Below are 23580 nucleotides of genomic sequence, written 5' to 3' on the forward strand. Positions count from 1 at the left end.
ATTGTTAAGTTTCTTCGGAAAATTTTGAAAATTGGCAACTAAATTCATCACCATATATTAAAAACAGCCACCTTCCAAATCAAAGTATTCAAGAGCTTTGGTCTTGGTGGAGTATCTTCTGGTCGTTTCTCCGACATCAAACCCGAAAAATTGGGAGAGGGAGAGAGAGAGAGAGAGAGAGAGAGAGAGGAGTGACGGCGGTGGGGAACGGTGCCTCTATCGTCGGCGCTGACTAGGGAGTGAACTGTTTGAGGTGAGGATGGTGGGTCTATTATGTTGGGAAAACCAAGAAGGTTTAATATTGAATATAGTTGTCACTCATTACTATAGTCTGAAATATTCTTCTTCAATTAGAAGTGAGAGGTCTTACGTTCGAATCTCGTGGATGATGAATTCAATACCAAATTAGGCTGTCCATTGTGTAATTTTGTTGAACTCCCTCTCCCCTCATGTAAAAATATCAATGTACTCAAAATATATAAAAAAATATTGAAAATAGTTTTCAAGTTAAAATCCAAGCAAGATTTTAAGTTTTATAAAGTGTTCTTAAAAGAAGTTAATTAGAGTTATTTTTAAGAATGATCATAATTTTTGGATAGAATACCAAACAGGCCCCAAGTATTTTGATGCTTTAGGTTTTTTGGAAAATTTTGATCGGCTTTAGGGCGTGTTTGGTTGATCGGAAAAGTTTGGGGAACGTATAAACGTGGAAATGGAATGAAAGGGAATGAATTTTATGCCTTGGTTCAAAAGAAAAATTTACCATGTCACCCTTGGATCATAAGTTTTTACTGTTTTTGACTCTTGAGGTCACACCCTTCGAGGACGGGAATGTCGTGGCATTCCAGACCAACGATACATTGTGATTTGAGGAAGTCAACATTACATGAAATGGATTTCCGAAGTCCATCATACACATAAGTATTGTATTACGATATGGATTTCCGAAGGTTGCACACAAGAGTCCCTGAAACGAGAGTGTCAAAGGAGCAGTGTGTCAAACTAGTTATACAATGTCATCAGCTACTTTGAATCCCCGTTTCATGTACTTTTGTGTGCGACCTTAGAAAATCCGTATGACGATGCCTGTGTGTATGACGGAATTTCCTTTCTCATTGGATGCAGCTCAACAAAGAAATTAGAAACAATGGGGAGGGGAAAAGAGAGAGGAACAAATTACTAAACAAAATTTTCATTCAAACCGAGAGGTATAACATGGAAAATATTTCCTTACCTTTATAAACTGGATGTCGCTGTTTTGGTACCATAAGCAATAAAATTTACACTGACATCATCAGATAGAGACCATCTTCCTGTCAAAGGATTGTACTCGATCCCAGCCATCTCTTGGACCTGCACAAAACCAACCAAACAGAAAACAAGCTTTAGCGACAAGTGCATGGATAAAAATAGCTGACATTCCTAGGGTGATAAAAGTTTTTCCGGCTTACTGAAATAGAAGCAAGCTCCAGGATCAGGGCTAGTTCTTCGGGAGTGAGAAAACTGGACCATTGATGTGTACCTTTAGGAAGCTGTAAAACAATCGATTTGGTTCAAGTCAAAATGTTATCAACAGTTGAATAGACTTGAGTAAATATGACTAGATCAAACTATTTTCAAAGCAAAACACTGAAGAATACGGTAGGTGTTCCACATCCATAGCGAATATCTAGAGGTACAACTGAATTGAATAAGAGTTAATTCCCTTTCAATGGTCACAATTGTATTCACAATGATATAATATGAAATATTAGTATCGCTTCAGGATGCGTTTCGGGACATATTAATGCACTTAAAATTTGAAATCTGACATCATTTTGTGAGTCACATTTTCTGAAGTCTTCTATGAGAAATATCGGTTGGATAGTTCTAATAAAACAGGAATCATATTATTCACATATATGAGAATCAGGTTTGTTAGAATGTCTTAAGAGTATGACTTCCACGCCAAAGAGTCAAAACCTATTATTCAACTTGATCTTGTAAATAAAATAAATCTAGAGGCATTCTTCAATTCCCTTAATCATTTTAAATAGACATTGCTATACGATTAATCACATGTCAGTCGCAATTGGCTAACTGTGAGGGTCACCAACTACTCAAACAAAACTGATCTAAATTTATGGGCAACGTTTTAAACGTCTCTTGGGTGTATATTTTATGTAGAAAATAATGCGATGATTATACCGTCATGAAAGACGAGGTAGTAAAAAAGAATTAGAGATAATGAAGCCCTAAAATTTCAAACAAGAATGCAACAAAAATTAGAAAAGATAGCAAAATTTGCAGCAAAACAACAGATGTTGCATGGTAAATCAAAAACACATAATCAACTGCAGGAGGTAATAATGAATTATACCCAGCGGAGGATGTACTCTGCTGCAACAATGGCAGTAGCATATGCTCTCATAGAACGGTTAATAGTTGAAACAACAGTAGCTCCACCGGGGATAGTTAAGGCTGATAGAGATTTGCAGAACTCAGTAGGGTCTGCAACATGCTCAATTACCTTGAGTAAAATCATTAATTTACAACCAAATTAGAATAAACCATAGCAGTTTGTAAACACTGAAGCGAGAGAATCATATAGGCAGTTTGTAGATTCTTAAGACCATACCTCCAAAGCAAACACAGCATCAAAATTCTTCTGTTCCTCAACTAGCTTTTCTGTGTACAAATGGAAGAACACAAGCCTCAAGTTAAAAGAAAACTATATGAGATAAAAGAAATATACAAAAGATATTCAACAATGAATTTATATCACTTACAGAATAAATAAAAAAGTTACAAAACTCATAACAACACAATTGCTACTTCAGGTCGAACAAGCTTTTCAAGATCAACAACATTTACTGATACCAACACAAAATGTAAATTGCACAGAACAGATTTCAAATAGGATTTTTATTACAAGAAGGATACTGAAAAGAATCACAATACAAATTATATCATGAAAGAATGTCTCAGAACGAAAACGGTTTTTAAGTGATTATAATATCAGTTGGGTATTCTTCATCGTATTTGCCAGGTTTTGATTGTAGCGGATGCAATCAAGATCCTAACTTTATACACCATCAATGTTCAAAGTAAGTCATTCAATGTGTTCATTAAGAGTGGAAAGCCACGCATTCTAGAAAGATGCAAGAAAGATTAAATATTAATTGAATGCATTTCCAAAAACTTTACAACACAGAATAGGAAAAAATTTAGCACATACCAGCTGTTGTGCATTGATAGTCAATTCTCGAAGTCACTGGATCTAAATCCTGTGTGAATGAATAAAGTTTAGAAGTATGTCAACACACTTTACAAAACAAAGTACTTGCACATGGACAAATACTCGATCAAATAAAATTTCAAGCCATACAGCGTGAACACGAGCTATGTTGATATTTTTCTCCACTGCATCAACTCCCGTCACAGTAGCTCCCATTCGAGCTAAAGGCTGAAAAAGGCTAAAGATTAGCATGAATCCTTAACCAAAAACAATTGCTAGGTAAAGCTATCAGCCTATTGCTTATATTAAACATATCCGAAAAAAAACGATTCAAAATGCTGTACAAGTAAAATGCAGAACATATTAATAGGGAATCAGCACACCACAGGGAGGAGGTACAGTTATATAAACACGACGGTTCACGTGCAGTGAAGAGGAGTAAATGCTCCTGGGAAGGTGCACGATAACATACCTCAGAAAGAATTCCACCACCGCAGCCAACATCAATAAATTTGAGACCTTCAAATGGCTTAGGGGACAACGGATCCCTCCTGAAGATCAGAAACACGAAAGATGATAAACAGAATCATCATTTAGCTTTCCAAGTCTTGAAAAATGTTAGCAAAGTATCATTCCTTTTACGAATTTCACTTCCGCAGACAATGCCAGGCACCAAAGCAATCTACTTTCTTAATTACTTGGCAGCTACCAATTTGGAGATATTACTAAACACTAAATTCACACCAAGAAAACCTTTAATTTACCCGAAATGTCGGCAAAGCGTGGAGCGAATGAAAGCAAGTCTTGTAGGATTCAGCATATGCAATGGTTTGAACGGCCCTTCAGAATCCCACCTGAAAATTACGATAGCTTTAATCTCATACGTAAATTTCCTTCTCATTGGTCAATAAATCACAATCATACCACAGCTAAATCAAATTCAAGTGCAGAAATTGAGACTTGTGTGCTAAAAAGGGAGAAGCTCTCACCAGGTTTCGGCAACGGCGGCGAACTTGGCGAGCTCGTACTGGTTCAGAGACGACGGGGAAGGAGAACGTGGGTTTAGCGGCGGTGGAGCCGGAAGAGGCTCGGTTTGAGGAGGAGCGTCTGAGAAGAGTCTGGTTGCGCTGTGAATGCTCGAAAGCCGTGGGCTGAGATTGCGGTGGAGGATTGTGGAGGTGGTGTGCGGTGCTCGGAGTTGCTTCAGGAGCTTCAAAGCCACAGCCATGGCGATTTTGCTGAGAGAGAGTGAAATTGAACGAAGAAGAAAGGAAGGGGATCGGTGGATTCCTTTTCAGTTTTTGTACGGGATCCGGGTCTGGTCTGCAAATTGAGTCCGGCAAAGGCATTCTTTGGGTTGGGTTTATGGGTGGGATGGTGAAGGCCCAAAATATGGCCCATCCTCTTTATTGGTAAAAATATTTTGGGATTCTAAAACACTTGAAATGCATTGTGAAAAAAACACCAGTTATCTGTTTTGTCCAAGAAATACTTCAAGTATTTTTTTCAGACATTATTTGTATTTTTACTAAGAATTTAGTTCAAAAGCTCTTTCAAATGCGTAAAAATGACATGTCAAATTATTTTTCAAGAAGCACTTTCAAGTGTTTGTTCATAAAGCAAGCACTTAGAAATTTAATAAAAAATTTAACATGTTTCTAATGAAAGCACTTCTGCTTATAAATGTTTATGAACAAAAGTGTTTCTTAGTATTGGTTTGGTACTGAGGTGCTTTTATAAAAAGTGGGTATAAAAAAGTGCTAAGCTCAAAAAGGTGTTTGGTAAACACTTAAAAACAACTTATTTTCAAAATTTTTGGATAAAAAAAAGCTAGAAATGTGAAACAGCAAAAATGAACTTATTCTCACAGCACAGCAGAAGCAGTTTTTTTTCAAAGTACAACAATACCAAACCAGCCCTTATAGAAGCAATTTCAAACGAGTCATTCTTCTTATGTTTTTCTTCCTTGAGTTTGAATGGGATTATGTGTTTGAAAAGAAAAGTAGAAAACCCTACTTTAAGAATGCCATTCCACTAAGAAAGGACAATTGAATCCTTTCCTAATTTCCCCTTTGTAGATAAAACCAAATCATATACAATAATCTCTTCAATAATCTGATTCTGACCAAAACAAATCAAAGAACAATTGAGTAATTAGTTGAGATATGCATTCGAAATATAACCAAGAAATAATGCTCCTAATTTAACTTGGCAAGTATCATAAAAAAAATAAAAAAAAAGTTAGCCTCGCGACAAACATGTTTCGCTTCAGTTTCAACTATTTTTTTTTTTTTTACTTCAAATCAAAAAGCTGTGCATGACTTGGGGTCAAAATCAAGCGAGGGAAAACCTCTAGTCAGTTACAAAGCAAGTTACCATGCACTTGCTAAAAAATCTTTCAAAAAATAGGACAATGAAACATATCAGTTATGTCTGTAGTCGTACAATCTTGTAGTCGATCAGATTCTGGAATTAAAATATCTTTGTCATGATAAAAGAAGAGAAGAGACGAGAGTCGAAATCAACTTTTCAAGAGGAGAGAGAGAAAGCTTGGATAATCCTTCTTAGCTTGTGCCCCACTTAGTAAGAACTTAATTATAAAATTTATATTATACTAATTACCGTACTTTCTCTTCTATTTAAAAGTCTTCGATTATCGCGAATTTTTCCGAGGTTTTTGGCCAAATTTTCTGCTCGATCTAAATGTTAACAATTTGTAGCATAATGGCAAATAATACCACTTGGACATATACAGCTGATATATTTCAACAGACCAGAGATTAAAATGGCCCCTTTGAGATGATGTGTGCAGAAACTGCATGCCTTGCACGTCAAAGCTCAACTAACACACACAGAGATTCTCATTTTTTTCAAAAAATGAGAATTAGTTGCAGGACCAATAACATATTGAACTTTAACAAAGCGAACTGTCTATTTTTCAAGTTGCACTTCATAAATCGTCTTTGCAAAATATTTGTCAAATAAAAAATATAGATAATTCGAATCGTTGAAGTTTGGATCTCTATATACACATATATCTAGGGACCCAAATTGTGTGTGTGTGTATATATATGTATGTATGTATGTAAAGGGTCACATATATATCAGATGAACGTACATGATTGAATATGACATCTTGAATTTTACCTAAAGGCAATAAGCATCCCGATGTGTTCACAAAATATATAGGTGAAAACTGAAAAGGAAAAAAGATGAGGCTTGAGAAACAATGATACTGTGGTGTAAAAATTGGTACTTGCTCAAAGGACTCCTTTTCCCACGTGAGGTTCTCTGCAACTATTTTCTCCTTATATGAACTTTGGTTAACAAAGAAAGTGACAGACAGCTAGTTCCTGCCCGAGTCCCCCACTACTCTCCTGGCTACATTCACCATCCCCCCTCCTTCTGTATTAATTGTAGTGAAATGTCTTGTATCGGAAGTTTACCAAATTTCAAATCTGCTTTTAAGAAGTATATTTGTTTTTATATGGTCAATTGGTTTTATGCTAAAACCTTAACTTCTTTTACGGTATTAGATCTGGTTGTTATGAGTGTTCGACGTCACTCTTGTGCAGCCCACATGTAAGGTTTAAAAACTCGTCATAGGCAAGGAAAGTGTATGAGGATGTGAAGAAATGTCACACATCGAAAATTAATTTACCAAACTCTACATGTTCTTATAAGATATTGCGTTACTCACTACATTGTTAATTCGGTTGAGGGTGAAAGTATCAACGTCCTTCTTATATTTATTTCTCCTTTATTGCGTTTGGGTCCGGGATGGGCGTGTGATAGTTTGGACTCTACCTGTTCGAACTGTTTCCTAGAACCTGGAAATTGGATTTGATAATAAGGGCTGCATGAGGGCTTTGGTACAACGATATTCACTCTACGATCTAAGGTCCCTCGTACAAATAACATACATGTTATGTCATCAGACTAAATTATAGATGATGGTACGTTTACTTCATTATAATTATTTGATTTGGGTGTATTTTGTAATGTCTTAGCCAAGTATTAATGAGATATATCAACTTTGATCAACATTTTGCTTAGCGCAAAGTCATTGATGAAATTGAACTAGTTAAAATTAGGGTTTTGATATACGCGCATGGGTGTTTGTCAACAATTATTCTTGGCAGAGGGTATTTCAAATTGGAGAAGAGGAGTTTTGCTGCTTAAAACATAATTGAACATCTTCACTCGAAGCTTATTGATTTTGTGTTGCATGATCATATTCTAGTAAATATGCATGCCTTAGAATTACTCACATGCATAGACGTCTGATTGAGCATTTCCCCTCGGATTATCAAGTAAAATACATATAAAAAAAATTATGTGAGGTCCTAATCCATACTGAGGGATTTTCATCATTTTCTGGTATGCTATACACTAGATAATAGTAAAATTTTCGCTTACACGAATTCAAGCTTGTAAATACGAAGCAAGTAAGAACTACTATATGGGATTTAAAATTGATTAGAGTGATTCTCAAGCCAATAAGGCTTTATGCTTTGCAATGAACAGAATGAACATTTACCATACGTAATCTTACTTTTACTTTACAAAATGAATGTTTTCACGACTCGAACGGAGAGGTAGGTAAATCTATAGCTAGGGCACTTTACTAGAACGAAACAATTGAGCATGCGGTAAATGCTGTGCCAAAACACTATATCTTAAAATTGATGGGGTTTTGTTAAATCATTAGACCCGTTGATGTGATTTATTTTTTAAAATTGATTGGTTTTTTTTTTTTTTGGTGATAAAACTAAAATTAATTGTTCTGATAGGATATGACGTACCAAAACACTATTTATAGTGAAGTGATTGATTTTTTTTTTTTTATTATTTTTTTTTTTTTTGCAAATGTCTATGAAGGTGTAATGGGATCCAGCTATTAAGAGGTTCATGTGTCCTTTGCAATTCAGTCCTCCTCTGCACGCAGGTGGTCTTGTTTCATCAACCCGTCCCTCCACAGGGGCAAATGTCCTGCAAAATAATACCCCACCCCACCATTGTCGCTTCTTTTTCCCCTTCATTATTTGACCAAGTTTACAAATTTACCCAAGTTTTGTTCTTTTCTTTTCTTACTGAGCAAACAAACACGTTGAATTGTTGTACATTTGGTTTGGGTGGCTAGCAATATAGAAATTCTGGTTTAAATTGATTTCTACTCTTCAAAGACAAATCTATCTGGTTATGGTCCCCAGCAATTAAACCTTCAATCGAACCAACATGTATACGTATATATTGAAAAAAGTTGGGGTTTCATCATATGGGAGTAGCTCAACTTACTTATAAACTTATGCAAGTCTCTTCTCCTATTAATGTAGGATTTATTCTCAACACATCCCCACGTGTGACGAATTTTTAAATCTAACACGTAAACAACACAACGGGATGATGTAGAGCGCGTGTGGCCATTTGGCTTCACATATGGGACAATCTAGCTATGATACCATGAAAAAAGTTGAGGTTTCACCATAAAACCAATTGACATATGAGGAGTAGTCCAACTTACTTAGCCCATGCAAAGTCTCTCCTCCTATCAACGTGAGACTCATTCTTAATATATACACACACACATATTGTCAGTTGATGCTATCGCCTGCTTGCTAATGGTAATCTCCCCAAAAGTAGGTGTCAAAATCAGGAGCTGCATATTTCCATGGAATTATTGTTTTTGTTTATAGATGATATTGTGTTCGCATATTTGATATGAGCTGGTTAGATAAGTAATTGTCTTCAATTTCAGTGAAATTTTGTAGGCATGATCTTTAGGTGATAACATATCAAATGCTCTGTTTTGATTATGCAAAATATTGTGGAGCAATCCTAGACGACTGACTAATACCATATTAAATTACTAATTGATTAGTACTTCTGCTTATACTTTTCTCTTCTGCTTATACACCGCTTAAAGATAGAGTTTAGCTAAGTATTACAATTATGCACTACGTGACTATAACAAGTTAATGCACCTGTTATAAGTGGCTTATAACTCAGTTGGTTAAGAGTATGTCCTTACACTTGATGTTTATGTTCAAATTCTCTCTCAGTAAATTAATGTAGATTACACTATCATTTGTCAAAAAAAAAAAATTAATACATCCGTCAAGAATTTTGCTTCACAATAAACATCACGGAAGGAAGGCGATGGATTTGAAATCATTTTTTTTTTTTTTAAATTTGGATAATTTGATGTAATATCTTATCATATGTTCAGAAGAAAATCCCCTAAATACACATCAAATCTTGCAAACTCCCATAAAATTCTTACATCCATTAAATAATATTTTACACAATAATCATCAACAAATCAGACTAAATTAAGCACAAATATATTTTGTCACACTAAAAACATCTGATGATGTAATCCCAAAACACACAAAACAGCATACAGAAAAAATGGTTTTATGGAGAGCAGAGATGGAGAAGGAGCTTGAGAATTCTTCAATGGCAGTGCAGGTGAAGCAATCTTATCACTGCTTCCGCAGACATTAACTCCAACTTTCAAACTGTGAGCTTCTGAGGAACTCACACAGAGACCTGGGTTTCCACTGAGGTCCAAGTTCCTCCCCAACCTCTTGAGGAAACTTGCATTGAAAGGCACAACACCCCCCAACATGTTCCTGCTCAGATTCATGTGGTAAATGTGCGAGAGGCTCCCAAACCCGACCGGGATTTCGCCCGTTAGTCGGTTATTCTGCAGCGACAGAGTGCTCAAATTCTTGAGCTGGGAGAAGGATTCCGGGATGGTGCCCGAGTAGCCGGAATTAGCCAGCCTGAGTTCTTGGAGCTTCACCAATTTACCAAACTCCAATGGCAGAGGGATGTGCATTGGATTGCCGTCTAAAATGAAATACTGCAAGCTCTGCAACTTTTCCAACCCTTTCGGAAATTTCCCACTTAATTTGTTGTTGCTTAACGCCATGAAAACCAATAAACCGAGCTTTTCGACGCCATTGGGGATGGAGCCTGTGAGTTGATTGGAGCTGAAGTCAACTTTTTGAAGCAAACCCAGTTGACCAACTGTGTCTGGGATGGAGCCTGTGAGAGAATTGTAGCTTAAATCAAGGCCTTGGAGGTTTCTGAGACTGCCCAGCTGCATAGGGATGGTGCCTGTGAGCACATTGTAACTCAAATCAAGGTGGATTAGTCTCCGGAGGGTGAAAATCTCCGAGGGGATCGGACCGGAGAGGCGGTTTTGTGACAATGTGAGGATCTCAAGGGACTTGAGGTCGGAAATTTGTGGTGGGATTGGGCCGGAGAGTGCCGGGTTGGACCGGAGGCTGAGCTGCTGGAGGGAGGCAGGGGAGGACTGCTCTGTTTTGAGAAACAGAGAGGGTGGTTTTAGTGTGAGTGAAGCAGTTGAAGAAGAAAGCAGATTGGAGAAACGGGAGGGAGAAGATTAGGGAAGGGAATGTGGCTGTTTTTTTGCAGGAGGGGTTTGGTGGGGTGCCAAAATCTAGCCGGGAGACATGGGGGCGGTTGTCTTTTCCGATTTTGCACTCGATTCCTGGCCAGGAGGGGGAGGGCTGGCAAGGGGTAGGATGGGAAATCCTCCAGGGTTGATCAGAGGACATGGATTCCATGATCTTGAACAGGGTTTCTGATTCAGATGGAAGCATGGTTTTGGTGGCGGTGGTGGTGGAAGGAGGGAGAGATAGGAGGAGGAGGAGGAGGAGTGGAGGGAGAGAGAGTGGGAAGGGAAGGCACATTGTCTCAAGGTATAGGGGAGGTTTCGAGAGTAGCAGCATTTTGTTGTCTGGTTTTATAGATGGGGGCTTTCAAGTTTTCACCTCACGTGAGTGCTAGAGAGAGAGAGAGAGAGAGAGAGAGAGAGAGAGAGAGAGAGAGAGAGAAGAGAGGAGAAGTAATTGAAGCTTTGTAGTGATAGGAGTGATAATAAGTGGGAGGGGGAAGCCATGAGTCATGACATTTGAGCGAGAATTTGATAATTTGAAAGCAAAGGTAGGGTCAAGAGACTGAGGGAACTTATAACATTAGGCAGAAAGTTGAGTGTTGTGGAAAATAAGGGCATGTTTCACTTTTCCCAAGCATTGGATTTGGAATTCTATTATTTCATTGGGATTTAAAGACTATTTGTTTGATTTTCTATTATTAACACTCTGTGTGGCTGGAACATGAAATGATACATCATGTATTTCTATACAAATAGTGTGATATGTGTGTCAAAAAGTTAATAACTTAAAAAAATATAATTTCCAACCACTTATAAAAAAACACATGGTGTGCCACCCGTGTTCCGGTCATAGTGAAAATTTTCTCCTAAGATTGTTTGATAATTATTTCGTTTTTATTTTTTTTAAATATAAATCTTATTTGATAACTACCTTTAGTCTTTTATTTTTAATTTTTAATTTTTTGAAAATTGAAAGTAATTATGAAACAATACTTTAGTTTTGAGATTTCAAAAAACTGAAAATGAAATGTTTATCAAACATCTTCTACATTATTTCTCTTAATAATACAGTGAGAAGCTTATCTTTGTAGTAGTGTTGATAACAACACAATTTATTAATATTTTGGGTAAACTGCCATTTGACATCTTGAACTATTACTCCAGTTGAAATTGATTGCATGAACTATTTTTTTGGTAAATTAACCTCCTGAACTATTTGAAATAAGTCAATTGACCCATTGTCGGTAGATTCCATCCACCTATTTCATCAAATTCAATGGAAAATTAGTTTTTCCTTCATCAATTCTTACTTATTAACTATAACCAACAATGTAATTATGACATGCGAAAACAAAATAATGTGTAATGACAATATAAGATGGTCCGTTATGTAAACGTTTGGTTTTTTATGTTTTCTCATTATGCTATATATTTTTGAATTATTTTGTGTCCATGTGTCAATTTTATTAGTATTTATAACTGACAAATAACAATTGCTGATTACATGACTAATTTGCCTTTGAATTTGACGGAATTGATTCTGCAATCTAACGGCAAGGGGTTAATTGACTGATTTTAAATAGTTCAGGGGTTATTTACTAAAAAATAGTTTAGGGGGTCAATTTCAACTGGGATGATAGTTCAGGGGGTAAACCACAATTTACCCTAATATTTTTTACAAAACATTACAAAGGGATGCATGTTCAATTACTCTTTGATTTGATACAAATGATAAAAATAAATAAATAAATAAATAATTTTAGTATTTTAATCTCTACTATTGATATCAAGTTATCAACAAATCTAATGATAAGTGACCATAAACTTTTGGTCACCTGATGATCAAGAGAACATAACTCGCACTACTAGAGCGGCTCCAAAGTGGGCACTTGTGTCAACAAGAGGAAACTAATTGCTACTCTTGCACTCTCCCAACATGAAATTCGGGTGTAAACTATTGAGTTTAATAAACAAAACCCTTCAACTCAAACGGATGAGAATCCTCTTTGAATTCTCTTTGTGAGAATCTTGAGGATCACTTCATCGTGACTATTTATCGTGCATCGTATGGCTAATTTCCATTTAATGTCTAGAACTGTTTGAGACTGTTTTTTGGAACAACTTCAGCCTTTTCAAAAAAGTAATTAGTAACTCATAAATTTAGAAAAGGGTTTGGCCAGTACAAACACAAAAGGGTTGATCCAAAAAAAAATACAAAAGGGTTGATCCAACCAACCAGTTTCTCAGTGTTTTGAATGAATATGCATCTTATTAGAAAAACTAAAATTGAATGCGAGTTGCAAAGTTGTTGTCTTCATCTTATGTAAATTCTAGTGAAAGAAATAGTTGTGCCTCAAAAATCATTTATTACCCTAAGTTAAAACATGATTTACCCTTAACCTAGACAAATACAAGGAAGGATTCAGACTTATGGGCCCATTTGTCCCTTGCATTTTCTTCCAGAATTATAAATATCCAACGGTATGCAAAAAACTTATAGCTCAGTTACTTAGAAGCATTCACCCTTCACCCAGATCCCGAGTTTAATTTCCCCCTTCCCCAGTACACTTGTACACAAAGTAACAAAAATAACGGCAAGAAATGAAACATCAAAATTTTCAAAGGGATCAAACTATACACGAAATTATACTAGTGCGTGGAACATTATCTCCTGTACCTAAACAAATACAAGTTCCGGTAATTTTAACATTTGGAAACAAAAATGAGTAATCGATAAACTAAAGACGTAGTAAATTGTTGCACAGCACAAAAGAGTACAATAATCAACATGAATCCAAGCATAGTCAACTAGCCATATATATGTGGAGCTGTTACTTTTCCAAGACTGCTAATCTAGCTGCATATTCGTAATTCTGTATAGTTAGGATCGCGCTGCCTGTCAAACAATAATAAGGAATTATAGATTCATCTGGTATAGGAGGAATGCAAGCGGAAAACAGTAGAAATAAGACTTAACACTTAATTATCGGACTGAGAGTGAACGTCTTTACTCATGTGTGAAAGGATTACCTCAGAAAATTGCATGATAGTGCCTTTACTTTATACTACAACACTACATTTACTCTGCTGCGCAATATCTTGAGGAGGTTCAAGAGAAGGCTCTGGAACAACCTCTGCTTCAACTTTAGATGGGTGTGGATCACTCTCACTCGAAGCAAGAGGAAGCTCTGAGTCATCAACCTCGTTATGTGCACCATGGAGCTGTGAGTCAATGACCTTAGTTGCATTGCAAATCTGTGGATTGACTACCTTAGTTGAATCAGACCGTTGTGAGTCCTTGACTTCATTTATTGCATCACAAAGCTGTGAGTCGATCTCTTCGGTTGCTTCAAAAAGCTCTGTGTCATCGACCTTCACAACTGCACAGATTAGCTCAGAATTACCTTCCACAGCAGCCGCATGGCTTAGCTGTGAATGATCAAACCCCATGTCGGCACTGCATAGCTGCATATTCTCATGCTCACCATCTCCGCTGATCATATGCAAAGCAGTGACCTCACTGCCAACAGGATATAGTTGTGAATGATCTGCACTATGTGCATCCTGAAAATGTAACTGCTCAACCCTGCCAGCGGCACCACAAAACTGGGATTGATCATCCTCACTAGCAGTAATATATTGTGCTGGATCATCCTTCCGCAAACGTTTTCCCATACCTTTTCTTCTTACCCTCTCCTTTCCTCTTATCCTTTTCCCAAATTCGCTTTGTGGGGTAGGTGATGGTATGTCCGGACCACCTACCTGGTCCCTCAAACATTGATGCGCAATATTCCTGATTTCTACTATTGAATCAGCTTGTTGTTGGTTCAACCCATCTGTTATGAATGTATCTGCTATGCGTGCAATATCCCTCAACCCAGCATTCTGCAAAAGTTAATAAAGTTATCATTTAAAATAATACACCATTTTCTTATCCTTGCATTTGACAATAACCAATTAATTATTTAATTAACAAGCTTACCGTTCTTTGAAACTCAGACGAGAGAGATATAGGCCTCCCTATAAATTTCCGTGTAATTTTCAAGTACCACAGCATATAATCACTTTCATCTGCACCATCATCACCATCCACAATATGATATCGACGTTCCAGCCATTCATTAAGCTCTGACTCCATTTTCCCTGACAAGTCAACCCCACCATCAACTCCGCGACTTTTTCTCTCCCATCGCTGTACATCCTCTGGGATTGACTGAAACTTGCCGTATTGCCGTAAGCAACGATTTGGGAGATGCCTTTCTGCCTTGTCAAAGCATATTAGCATTGTTTTGGACCTCCCTATAATCAGATTGCTCTTGATATCGTCTGGAATCACTGTACTGTCCATATTTCTATACGGAAGCCACTCCACCTATAAGCCAACACCATGTCAAATGTATTCTGAATCCACATTAAAATTAGATATAAACTGAATTAGTTATCAACGGAAAGAGGAAGAGAAACCTTACATCACATGGTTTCAAGGAATCCAGAGCTTTACGGTAAAACACTACATCACGGTTTGTTGTTGGCCCACTTTGCTTTCCCTTCCAGCTAAGCACAAAAGGAAAACGATCATGCATTGAACCAGTATATGAGCTTTGGTCGTCCAATATTTAGGTGAAAGTAACTCCAGCACTGCAAAAATATGATATGATATAAAATATGAGATATCGACAAGAAGCAATTGCAAATAAGATCCAAAGGAACTGCTGAACAAAATAGAAAATAGAAAAGAAGACATGTAGATAACCTGTAGTAGCGTTAAACAGCCACTAATTGTACTTTGAGATCTCAGGGACGCATTGCCCAGTGCCCTGTACAAGAATGCCAATGCTGCTGCCCCCCAAGCATATCTCCCACAATCGTCAAAATTCTCGAACAGTGGAAGGTACATGACAGGGACTTTATTCCCAGTAGTTGTGGAAAATATTGTACTTCCAACAAGGTATAAGAGGTACGCACGGGTATGACATTCAATCACTTCAAGTGGTGCATCTTTGGGACAATGGGAAAAGAACTCCTTCAACCAGCTTAGCTTCACCATTCCACCGCTAGTATAACTAGGCTCTGGTACTTTTCTAAGATACCTGTCACAAACTGAGTTGCAGGTGGTATGTGTTATACCAATTACAGGTTCTCCATCAATTGCTAGTCCGAGCAATAGTGTGACATCCTGAAGAGTTACCGTCATTTCTCCAACATTAAGGTGAAAAGTGTTTGTTTCTCTCCTCCACCTTTCAACTAGTGCAGAAATCAGCGGGTTATCTAGACTAATTGCCGGAATCCATCTTAAATAACCAAATCCAGCCTTCTCTACCAACTCAACCTGTTTTCCGTGAGTGTCCATTGATCAAGCTTTGAAGTGTGTTCGTGGCATCTGAGTGCACCACGCTCCTGTAGGCAAGTTAAAAGTATGTATGTTTATCATCCAGATCAGAAAAAAAATTGGTTCATTAAAAAAGACGGAAGGAAATGGTAAAAAAGCCTTATACGGGTCATTAAATGGTCCACTGCACCTGTCCATCCCAAACTGCTGAAGACACATGCTTGTCCTGATCATAAAGCACTGAGCCATCAATTGGTCCAGGATTCGTCCCATAAGGGTCCACCGGTATCATTTCCATTACTGCCAACTACAGAAAATATCCCCCAGTGTATTAGCTCCATCAAATTTCACAAGGAATCGATTACACTCTATTTTTGCCTCTAACTTCTATACTATAAACGTTGAATTTCAGCTCCAGGAAGCATCACATACATATGTGAATGAGGTCAATTGGAAACTGTGGCAGTAAGAAAGAACCAGCAATAAAAAAACTTCATTTACATTAGAATTGAAACCTTTTCATGCACTCTTAACCCACTCAGATCAAATTAAGAGATCTGTAATTAAGCTCTTAATCCCAGCATTTTCCAATATGTCCAATACTAGAATTTAGAGATCATTACAGAAAGAGCCTCACACCCCGCAGTTTGTTTTCACTCGAGAGATTCTAAGAAAGACGTATCTGTGGAATTTGTCCGCTGTTTCAAATTACAATTCTTCCCATGAACTGTCATTCTTAATTCATGACAAATGAAGGACTCTAATCAAGAAAATATGTTAATCTAAAGGTTATATGAAAGAACAACGAAATATAGGTTTTCGTTGAAAGAACACTTTCGAGCATTTTCCTCTCGCTATCCTAAAACCAAATTGCGAGACTCAACAGAAAACCATCAATGCACCGAAAATTTTCCCAGAGGAACATCACCATGCATCACAATGCATTTCAATTCCTCTTGTACTTTTCGAGGAACCGAGCAAATGGAGCAAGATCCATTTCTCTCAGCTAATACACAAACACTAAGACTTAAAGCTCCACTTATCATCTTCATTTACCTTCACAACACAATTACTACCTGAAGTTGGAGCAACTAAGAAACAGCACCCAAAGCCAAAACCCTAATTAAAACCCCAATTAAGATAATTAATCCAATTCACGGCTAAACCGCCACAGAAACCCTTTATACATTCAAAAGTTCATATTCACAACGCTATAATCTTTGCAAACCATAGCTTACTATTTCATCTTAACACAGAGCTAATCCTCAATCATATAACACAACCAAAATAACAAACCCCTGTTTGGCTTCTGAGAAAATACAAGAAAAGAAAAGGAGATTCTGTGTCAGTTATGTTATAAGCTGGTTTTACTTTCAATTTCTCAGAAATTGAAGTGCCCAAAACGGTGGTGGTGTAATTTGAGAAGAAAATTTCATGAGAAAGTTTGTAAATTAAATTTTCTCAGAAACCAAACAGGGAGCTGATAAGAAAAAGGTGAGAGAGACAAGGGGGAAAGGATTTTATGGGGGGAGAATAGGTGAGGAAATAAACAAACCTGAAATGCAAATCAAGCCAAAACGACGCCGGAGAGCTGCGTCGACGAATGCAAGCAATTGAAACCTCGAAACGACGATGGAAGCTAAGCCAAAACACAAACTAGTGATTTTTCTATTTACTTTTCCTCCTAGGGCTTGATTTTGGGCGGGTTTCACTGCCCTAACCCGGGCCCAATCTTAAAATTGGTCAATTTAAAAATGTGAATTTGATTGGGCCTGTTATTGGGCCCCATAATTTTGATGCCCTGTAATAATGTCATATTATTTTTGCGTAAAACTTTTTCAAATGAGATTTGGAGATAGGAATTTAAATTGCTTCTTTAGTTGCATGGGCGAATGTTTTTCACCAAGTTACAAGTACCTTGCATAGTTCTATTGCAATTTGATTTGATGAAAATTTTACATTACATTACTTTCATCTAAAATGGTTAAATCTAGCCGTTGATTTGAGCAAGGTATTGCATACCAACATTTATACATAGTAGAAAAACTCGACTTTGATACCCTTATTTAATCAAAATTTGCATGTAACGTGTTTCATAACATCTTCAATTTGCATCTCTCATCAATTATTTTTTCCAAAATTAAGAAAAGCACCTACATGAGCCAGTTATAGTATGTCATAAAAATGGTTTGTTTAAACACTCAAAACGATGTCCTAAGCTAAGAAAGAATTTGTTGAACATGGACTCCACATGAAACTTCGTATAATAGCTTGAAAAGTTCAATTGTCTTTGACCTCTCTACTAGTTGACAATTGGTTATGAGTTTGATGTTGACATTCCAGCATGATATTTGTGAAGTCTAGTTTTATTATTTGGATTCCCTTGTCAAATGTTGTAAATTGTACCACACATACTCTAGTTAGTTTTAGAATTTAATTGCTTCTTTGGGATCATGCTACTGGAAACATAACTTTAAGAGCTTAAATTCTCTCATCAAAGGTTTGTTCATACATATGCATTTCATGCCATTATTTCCAGTTCATTTTGTCTAGCCAAAACTTCTCGCTGCTTTCACGCAAGCTAGGCACACACTTTAAGACAATCCACATGGGCTTTCTAACAACTTTTTCACCGAGAGTGTTTTTCAACCTTAGATCTTTTCCGATCGTTTTTGCACATGACATGCGGCCTTTACATCTCATCTCTTTGTCTGAAACAAAGCCCACTATAAAAGCGTCATCTAGGATTTCATTTTCACTCGGCTAGTGGATTTATTTTTAGAGGGATTTTTTCACTCTGAAACAAAGGTAAAGCTGCTCTGTGGATAGGGATCTAGGAATTGAGCTTCTGTGGTCTTTGTAAGAACCTTTTTTTTTTTTTTTTTTTTCACTAGTGGATTTGACTTAGTGGAGAGTCCCCGACTATTTTTTACCCAAATGTGGGTTTTTCTTGCCAAAAACATCCCATGCAATTTATTGCTTTATTAGTTTACTTATCTTCGTTTTGCTTGTGATATATGCTTATCATAATCCACAAATAGATAAGTCATTGCAACTAAGCCTATCAAAGTTAAAATGTGCACTAAACTGGATCTTAGTTAACTAGAAACTTTTGAGTAAACTAAACTTTAATTTAACTTCTTCTGCTATAAGTAAACTAACATATCTGAGCTTAGTTGTTGAGTGTTGCTGACTAGTCAGACAAGCATGTATATAGATTTTAATTGCAGGTCATTCCACTTGGTACCAATTTTTGTATCGAAAATGAGTTATCTACGTGATGTGCTCAACGGCCGCATGACTCCTACGTCACTCAATACTTGCATAATTGCTTAAATGAGGGCCAATCCATTTTGAGTTCATGTTGTTTCAAAAGTCTAGTAGCTATTTCAACCTCTAAGCAGTTGTAAAACAACGGGCAAATGCTTGGTACAATTTGTTTCAACTCTTTTCTCTCTCTTTGCATGGACTATTTGTGACATAACTGGAAATATCATTGGATATCAAAGATGTACCAATTAATCTTATTAAAGATTATTCCAGTTTTTTTTTTTTGGTTAATTATACCACTGTCTTGTTGAGAAGAAGAAATTACTGGTATATACACGTCAAATTCGCATCTAAATCTCACAGAGGAAGTTATGTGACGAAAGAGATGGAGAAACAGGGAGAGGCAAGTATATTTGCTCGGGCCGGATGACTATATTGCCTTTCTAGGCTGTGGGATGACAACTTTATTGCAGGCACTTAAGATATATTTCTAGGTCAAAATCAGGTTGTATACATGTAAATTTCGGTGAAATAAATACACACAAATAAATTAAAATTTCGACATGTTAGGGTATATGTGGCACGAACCGTGAGTCTCATAAGTTGCACACATATCTTGTGACTCGTCAAAACTAGACGAGTTATAAAGAGTGCCACGAGTCAACGTTTGGCAAAAACATAGTTATTAAAGAATTATCTTTAAATCAAACAAATTAATTGATTTAATTTGTTTGATTTAAATTAAAGGAAATAATCAACAAATGAAATGAATGTCAAATCATAGAGATTGGCCAAATTAAGAATAGCCAAAATAAAGATGAACGGTGATTGATTTATTTGATTGAATGAAAGATTATTTGATTCCTCAAGATTATTTGATGAAGCAAATTATAAACGAAGTTTAAATCAAATTTTGTTCTTTTGTCAATTAAACAAGTCCAAAATCAAGGCAAAATCAAACTTTAATCAAGACATGCAGAGCCTTATAAATATGAAGCTCCAAGACAAAGAAAGGGTCCTCTTACACACTCAGACATCCACACCTTTCTCAGGCACTCAAACACTCAAACACTCTATAAACTCAGAAGATTCAGAAAACTCACATCATTCTTCTCCACACTTGTTAAGAACCATTAAGTACCACTACATACATGCTGGTTCCTCCATCGCAACAAGCCAAACTCTTGCGACGTTCATGGATTCGAGATCAAGTCACTCTGACCCTTAGATCAACCCCACCACACACACTTTGCATCCCAGAGATCGAATCAAAAGATCAGATTTTTGTATCGGATATTGTAACCCTAATTTCTCATTTAATACAAATTATTATTTTGTACGCACTTTCTTGTTTCATTTGTTGCAGGAATTTTGTGTTTATAAATTTGGTATGTCTGGTAGGACTATCTCTCCCTTTCATCTCTGTCTCCGTTCAAAATCCATCCACCATCGAATTCCATGGCTCTGAAGAAGAGTCAAGCTACTCTCGCGATCAAGGGAAAAAAGCGTAAGCACTTCAGTTGCAAGCAGATATTCTAGTGGTGCCACAACTTGGAGCAAGGTAAAGACATTGACCACGATTCAACACGGGTAAGGGCATTGACCACGATTCAACATGCCACCTCAAAGTTGGTGATGCAACATGAGTAATGAGAGTGTCAGAAGTGTGAGTCTGTCATCAGCCTAGCCTTGCTAGGGGCAACGAAGCATGCTTTTGCGGCATGCGAGATCAAAGCAGAAAACTGAAGATAAAATGGTTATCAAACAGCAACTAAGAAAGTCATTTTGCATATTTTCTCGTAATAATATGGGTGAAGTTTATTCATGGAAGAGTAAAAAGCATATTTTTGAAGTGCCGATAACAATCCAAAGGAGTAATGTTAGGTAGACCAAATTTGTAAACCAATGATGTATCAATAATAGAAAATAAGCACGTTGATCAATACTTAAAGAGTAATCCAATCATCAATTACGACATTATTTGATTTACAAAATTTGGTTTAAAAAGTTAATCTCCCTAGTATTACCCTTACAAAAGATGAACGTGAGGATTTATTTGGGAAAGAGGGCACCGCCAACTTCCTCAGTGGGGCTATGATGAAATCATGCAACCATGGGAGGTGTGTTGTAAATTCGTTTGAAAATTAAATGTAATAAATGTAATTTTACTAGTTATGCTAATTATGAAGGGTGTTGAAGGTATGCTAGAGAAGATAATTCGAATGGATAATTGGGTAAATTACCTACTGAGGAAAATTTTAGTTGTTAATTAGAGTTTTAGGGTTATGATGGGGGGTTTGTGCCTTTGCTGCTTTAAGCTTTGGTTTCTTGTACGACTCTTCCTTGGTTGGGATTGGACTGGTTTGATGTGGAAGGGTCTTAAATTATTGGGGCTAGGGTTTTGGGTAAGTAGAATCTGTGAGTGTAAGTCTTGTGCGCTTAGGATATCTTCTATTGAGTTTTTAGATGCTTGGCTTTCTGACATTTTGATTGGCTGGTTCTCCACCTTGCTTTGTGTGAGTAGGGTTTCATGTTGTGATAATTATTGCTTTTGCCATGCTTTCATGGTCTTTGTGCCTTTAATTTTGTTCTTGGTTTTGTTTTTATGGCTTTGAGCTTCTGTTTGGCTTTGGTGTGTGCTACTAGCTTTATGAGGTTTGGATTTTTCCACTCTTACTTATTAACTTGGTTTGTGCTGCCTATTACAACCAATTATTTGCTAAGTTTTTTTCATCATGAGGTTGCTCTTATGTCATGAGGGGGAGTGCCCTATGTTGCATTGGGAGTGCATCATTTTTTTTGACGGTTGGATTGCCCTAGGTGTTAGGTATTTAAGTGAGGGTTGGGCATGGAGGAGATCACATTTTCTGCTCTACCTTTTCTCTCACTTTGGTTGCTTAATCTGGCTTCTATGGCCAACTCTCAGTTTTTGCATTTTCTTCCTCTAACCCTAGAAGACCTAGGATTTGTTCTGACCAGTATATGCCAAGGTGGGCGAACCCTTTTCCTTTCCCACAACCTGGAGAAGAACCTATGGTGGTGGAGAAAGCCTTTGGAACCTTTATCATGAAGCGTGGGGTTACTAGGTTTAGCACAACTCTCTGCTCTAACCTCAATGTGGAGTACATGAAATCTCGTGTTCTTATAGGTAGGATGTTCGGCCAACACCTGGAGGCTCGGTTAATCAAATGCAAGCTAGGGTTACTTTGGAAGAATGGTGTAAAGAATAAATTTTATCTCGATCACTGGAGTTCTCGGATGGGATGACCTGGACTTCGTATTCAGCAATGAGCCTTGGTAAGTTCGAGGACAGGTGTTCCATTTGGAGAGATGGACGACTCAATTCAGTGATATGGATGCTATCAGCAAGCTTGTTCTCTAGGTTAGGCTGCCAAGACTCCATGTGCAGTGCAAGAAGTACAAGATTATCAAAACCATTGCACAACCTTTTGGAGACATTTTAAGGGTGGATGAGGTTACTCTTAATCTCAATGGTTTATTTGTCAAGGTTTTAGTTGAAGTGGATTTACGGTTAATTTGGACGCAATAGATGATGAAGTTCGTAAAAATGAAGGTGATGGTTTTGATGAAGAAGGGTGGACTATGGTGACCATAAGATGGCGTCGAAGGGTTGATAACCAACGAGCTCTTGAGAAGGTTTGGGAAGACATTGTCCCCAAGGAAAGTAGTAAGGGTCCCAATTACAAATGGGTGGCTAGTGCAGATCAAGTGTAGGATTGGAGGAAAACTGATAAGGGTGTGGAGCAGCCAAATGAGGTAATTATAAGAATTAAATATCTACTTTGGGATAAGTTAATTAACGCTGATTGTTTAACTAATAGTATACTTATTAAAAATATTTGTTGGAGTGCTAGTTTGGTTGAGAACCATTGGTTCAATTTGATTGAAATTCAGTTGGGCTAGCGTTCGCCTTTTGTTAAGCTTATGGGCATGTTTTACCCGGATGATGTTTATAGTTTGGTAGTGGTTGATTGTTGTGTGTGTGTTTTATGGTTTTTGTGGAAAGTAGTAGGAGTGTTGGAGATGTTGTGGTGGCTAGCATGGCTGCGGAGGCCACCCAGGCTCCAGCTAGACCAAATGTAGGCCTAATAAGTCCAAAGAAGAGAATTTGCAAGGAGTTTGCAGAAGCAGAGGCAAGTTACAAGAGCCTGCTTAAAGAAATCGACCAATGAAGTGTATGATTGGAACTGTAGGGGCTTAGAGAGGCCGGACTTTAAAAGTAGTTTTAGTTTTTTGTGTACTAGTTTTAGAATGGACATTTTTTGTTTAATGAATACTAAAATGAATGTGGATAAGGTCTAATGGAACTTTTAT

The 23580-nt window shown here is 37.1% G+C and overlaps 3 protein-coding genes across 3 annotated transcripts; all 3 read right to left on the minus strand.

The window, feature by feature from the left end:
- Window positions 1-1176: 1176 nt before the first annotated feature.
- Window positions 1177-4537, minus strand: LOC103931749 (ubiquinone biosynthesis O-methyltransferase, mitochondrial). The gene is made up of 9 exons (XM_009341269.3): window positions 4207-4537; window positions 3982-4071; window positions 3690-3768; window positions 3368-3445; window positions 3218-3266; window positions 2618-2667; window positions 2360-2509; window positions 1452-1532; window positions 1177-1353 (listed from the first exon to the last, which is right to left on the minus strand). Exons 1-9 carry the CDS (start codon window positions 4443-4445, stop codon window positions 1237-1239), a joined length of 933 nt encoding a protein of 310 aa, XP_009339544.2. The 5' UTR covers window positions 4446-4537; the 3' UTR covers window positions 1177-1236.
- Window positions 4538-9475: 4938 nt separating this feature from the next.
- On the minus strand, window positions 9476-11064 carry LOC103931750 (receptor like protein 29). The gene is given in 2 exon segments (XM_009341270.3): window positions 9476-10536; window positions 10538-11064. Coding segments are annotated over 2 exon segments (1410 nt in total). The 5' UTR covers window positions 10981-11064; the 3' UTR covers window positions 9476-9569.
- Window positions 11065-13235: 2171 nt separating this feature from the next.
- Window positions 13236-17504, minus strand: LOC125468352 (protein MAIN-LIKE 2-like). The gene is given in 8 exon segments (XM_048564006.1): window positions 13236-13542; window positions 13677-14531; window positions 14629-15018; window positions 15116-15232; window positions 15234-15284; window positions 15400-15980; window positions 15983-16043; window positions 16166-17504. Coding segments are annotated over 7 exon segments (2133 nt in total). The 5' UTR covers window positions 16274-17504; the 3' UTR covers window positions 13236-13542; window positions 13677-13706.
- Between the last annotated feature and the right edge of the window lie 6076 nt (window positions 17505-23580).

The sequence above is a fragment of a genome, unplaced genomic scaffold (assembly GCF_019419815.1).
Source record: "Pyrus x bretschneideri cultivar Hongxiangsu unplaced genomic scaffold, Pyrus_bretschneideri_v1 Contig37, whole genome shotgun sequence".
NCBI lineage: Eukaryota > Viridiplantae > Streptophyta > Magnoliopsida > Rosales > Rosaceae > Pyrus > Pyrus x bretschneideri.

What these genes read in the sequence shown, in the direction of transcription:
- LOC103931749 (XM_009341269.3), bottom strand. Translation starts at nt 4,445, where the DNA reads ATGGCTGTGGCTTTGAAGCTCCTGAAGCAACTCCGAGCACCGCACACC. An exon ending in CTATCAATGCACAACAGCTG is followed by an intron (nt 2,668 to 3,217) that starts GTATGTGCTAAA and finishes ATTTGTACACAG; the next exon opens with AAAAGCTAGTTGAGGAACAG. An exon ending in CAGAGTACATCCTCCGCTGG is followed by an intron (nt 1,533 to 2,359) that starts GTATAATTCATT and finishes ATTGTTTTACAG; the next exon opens with CTTCCTAAAGGTACACATCA.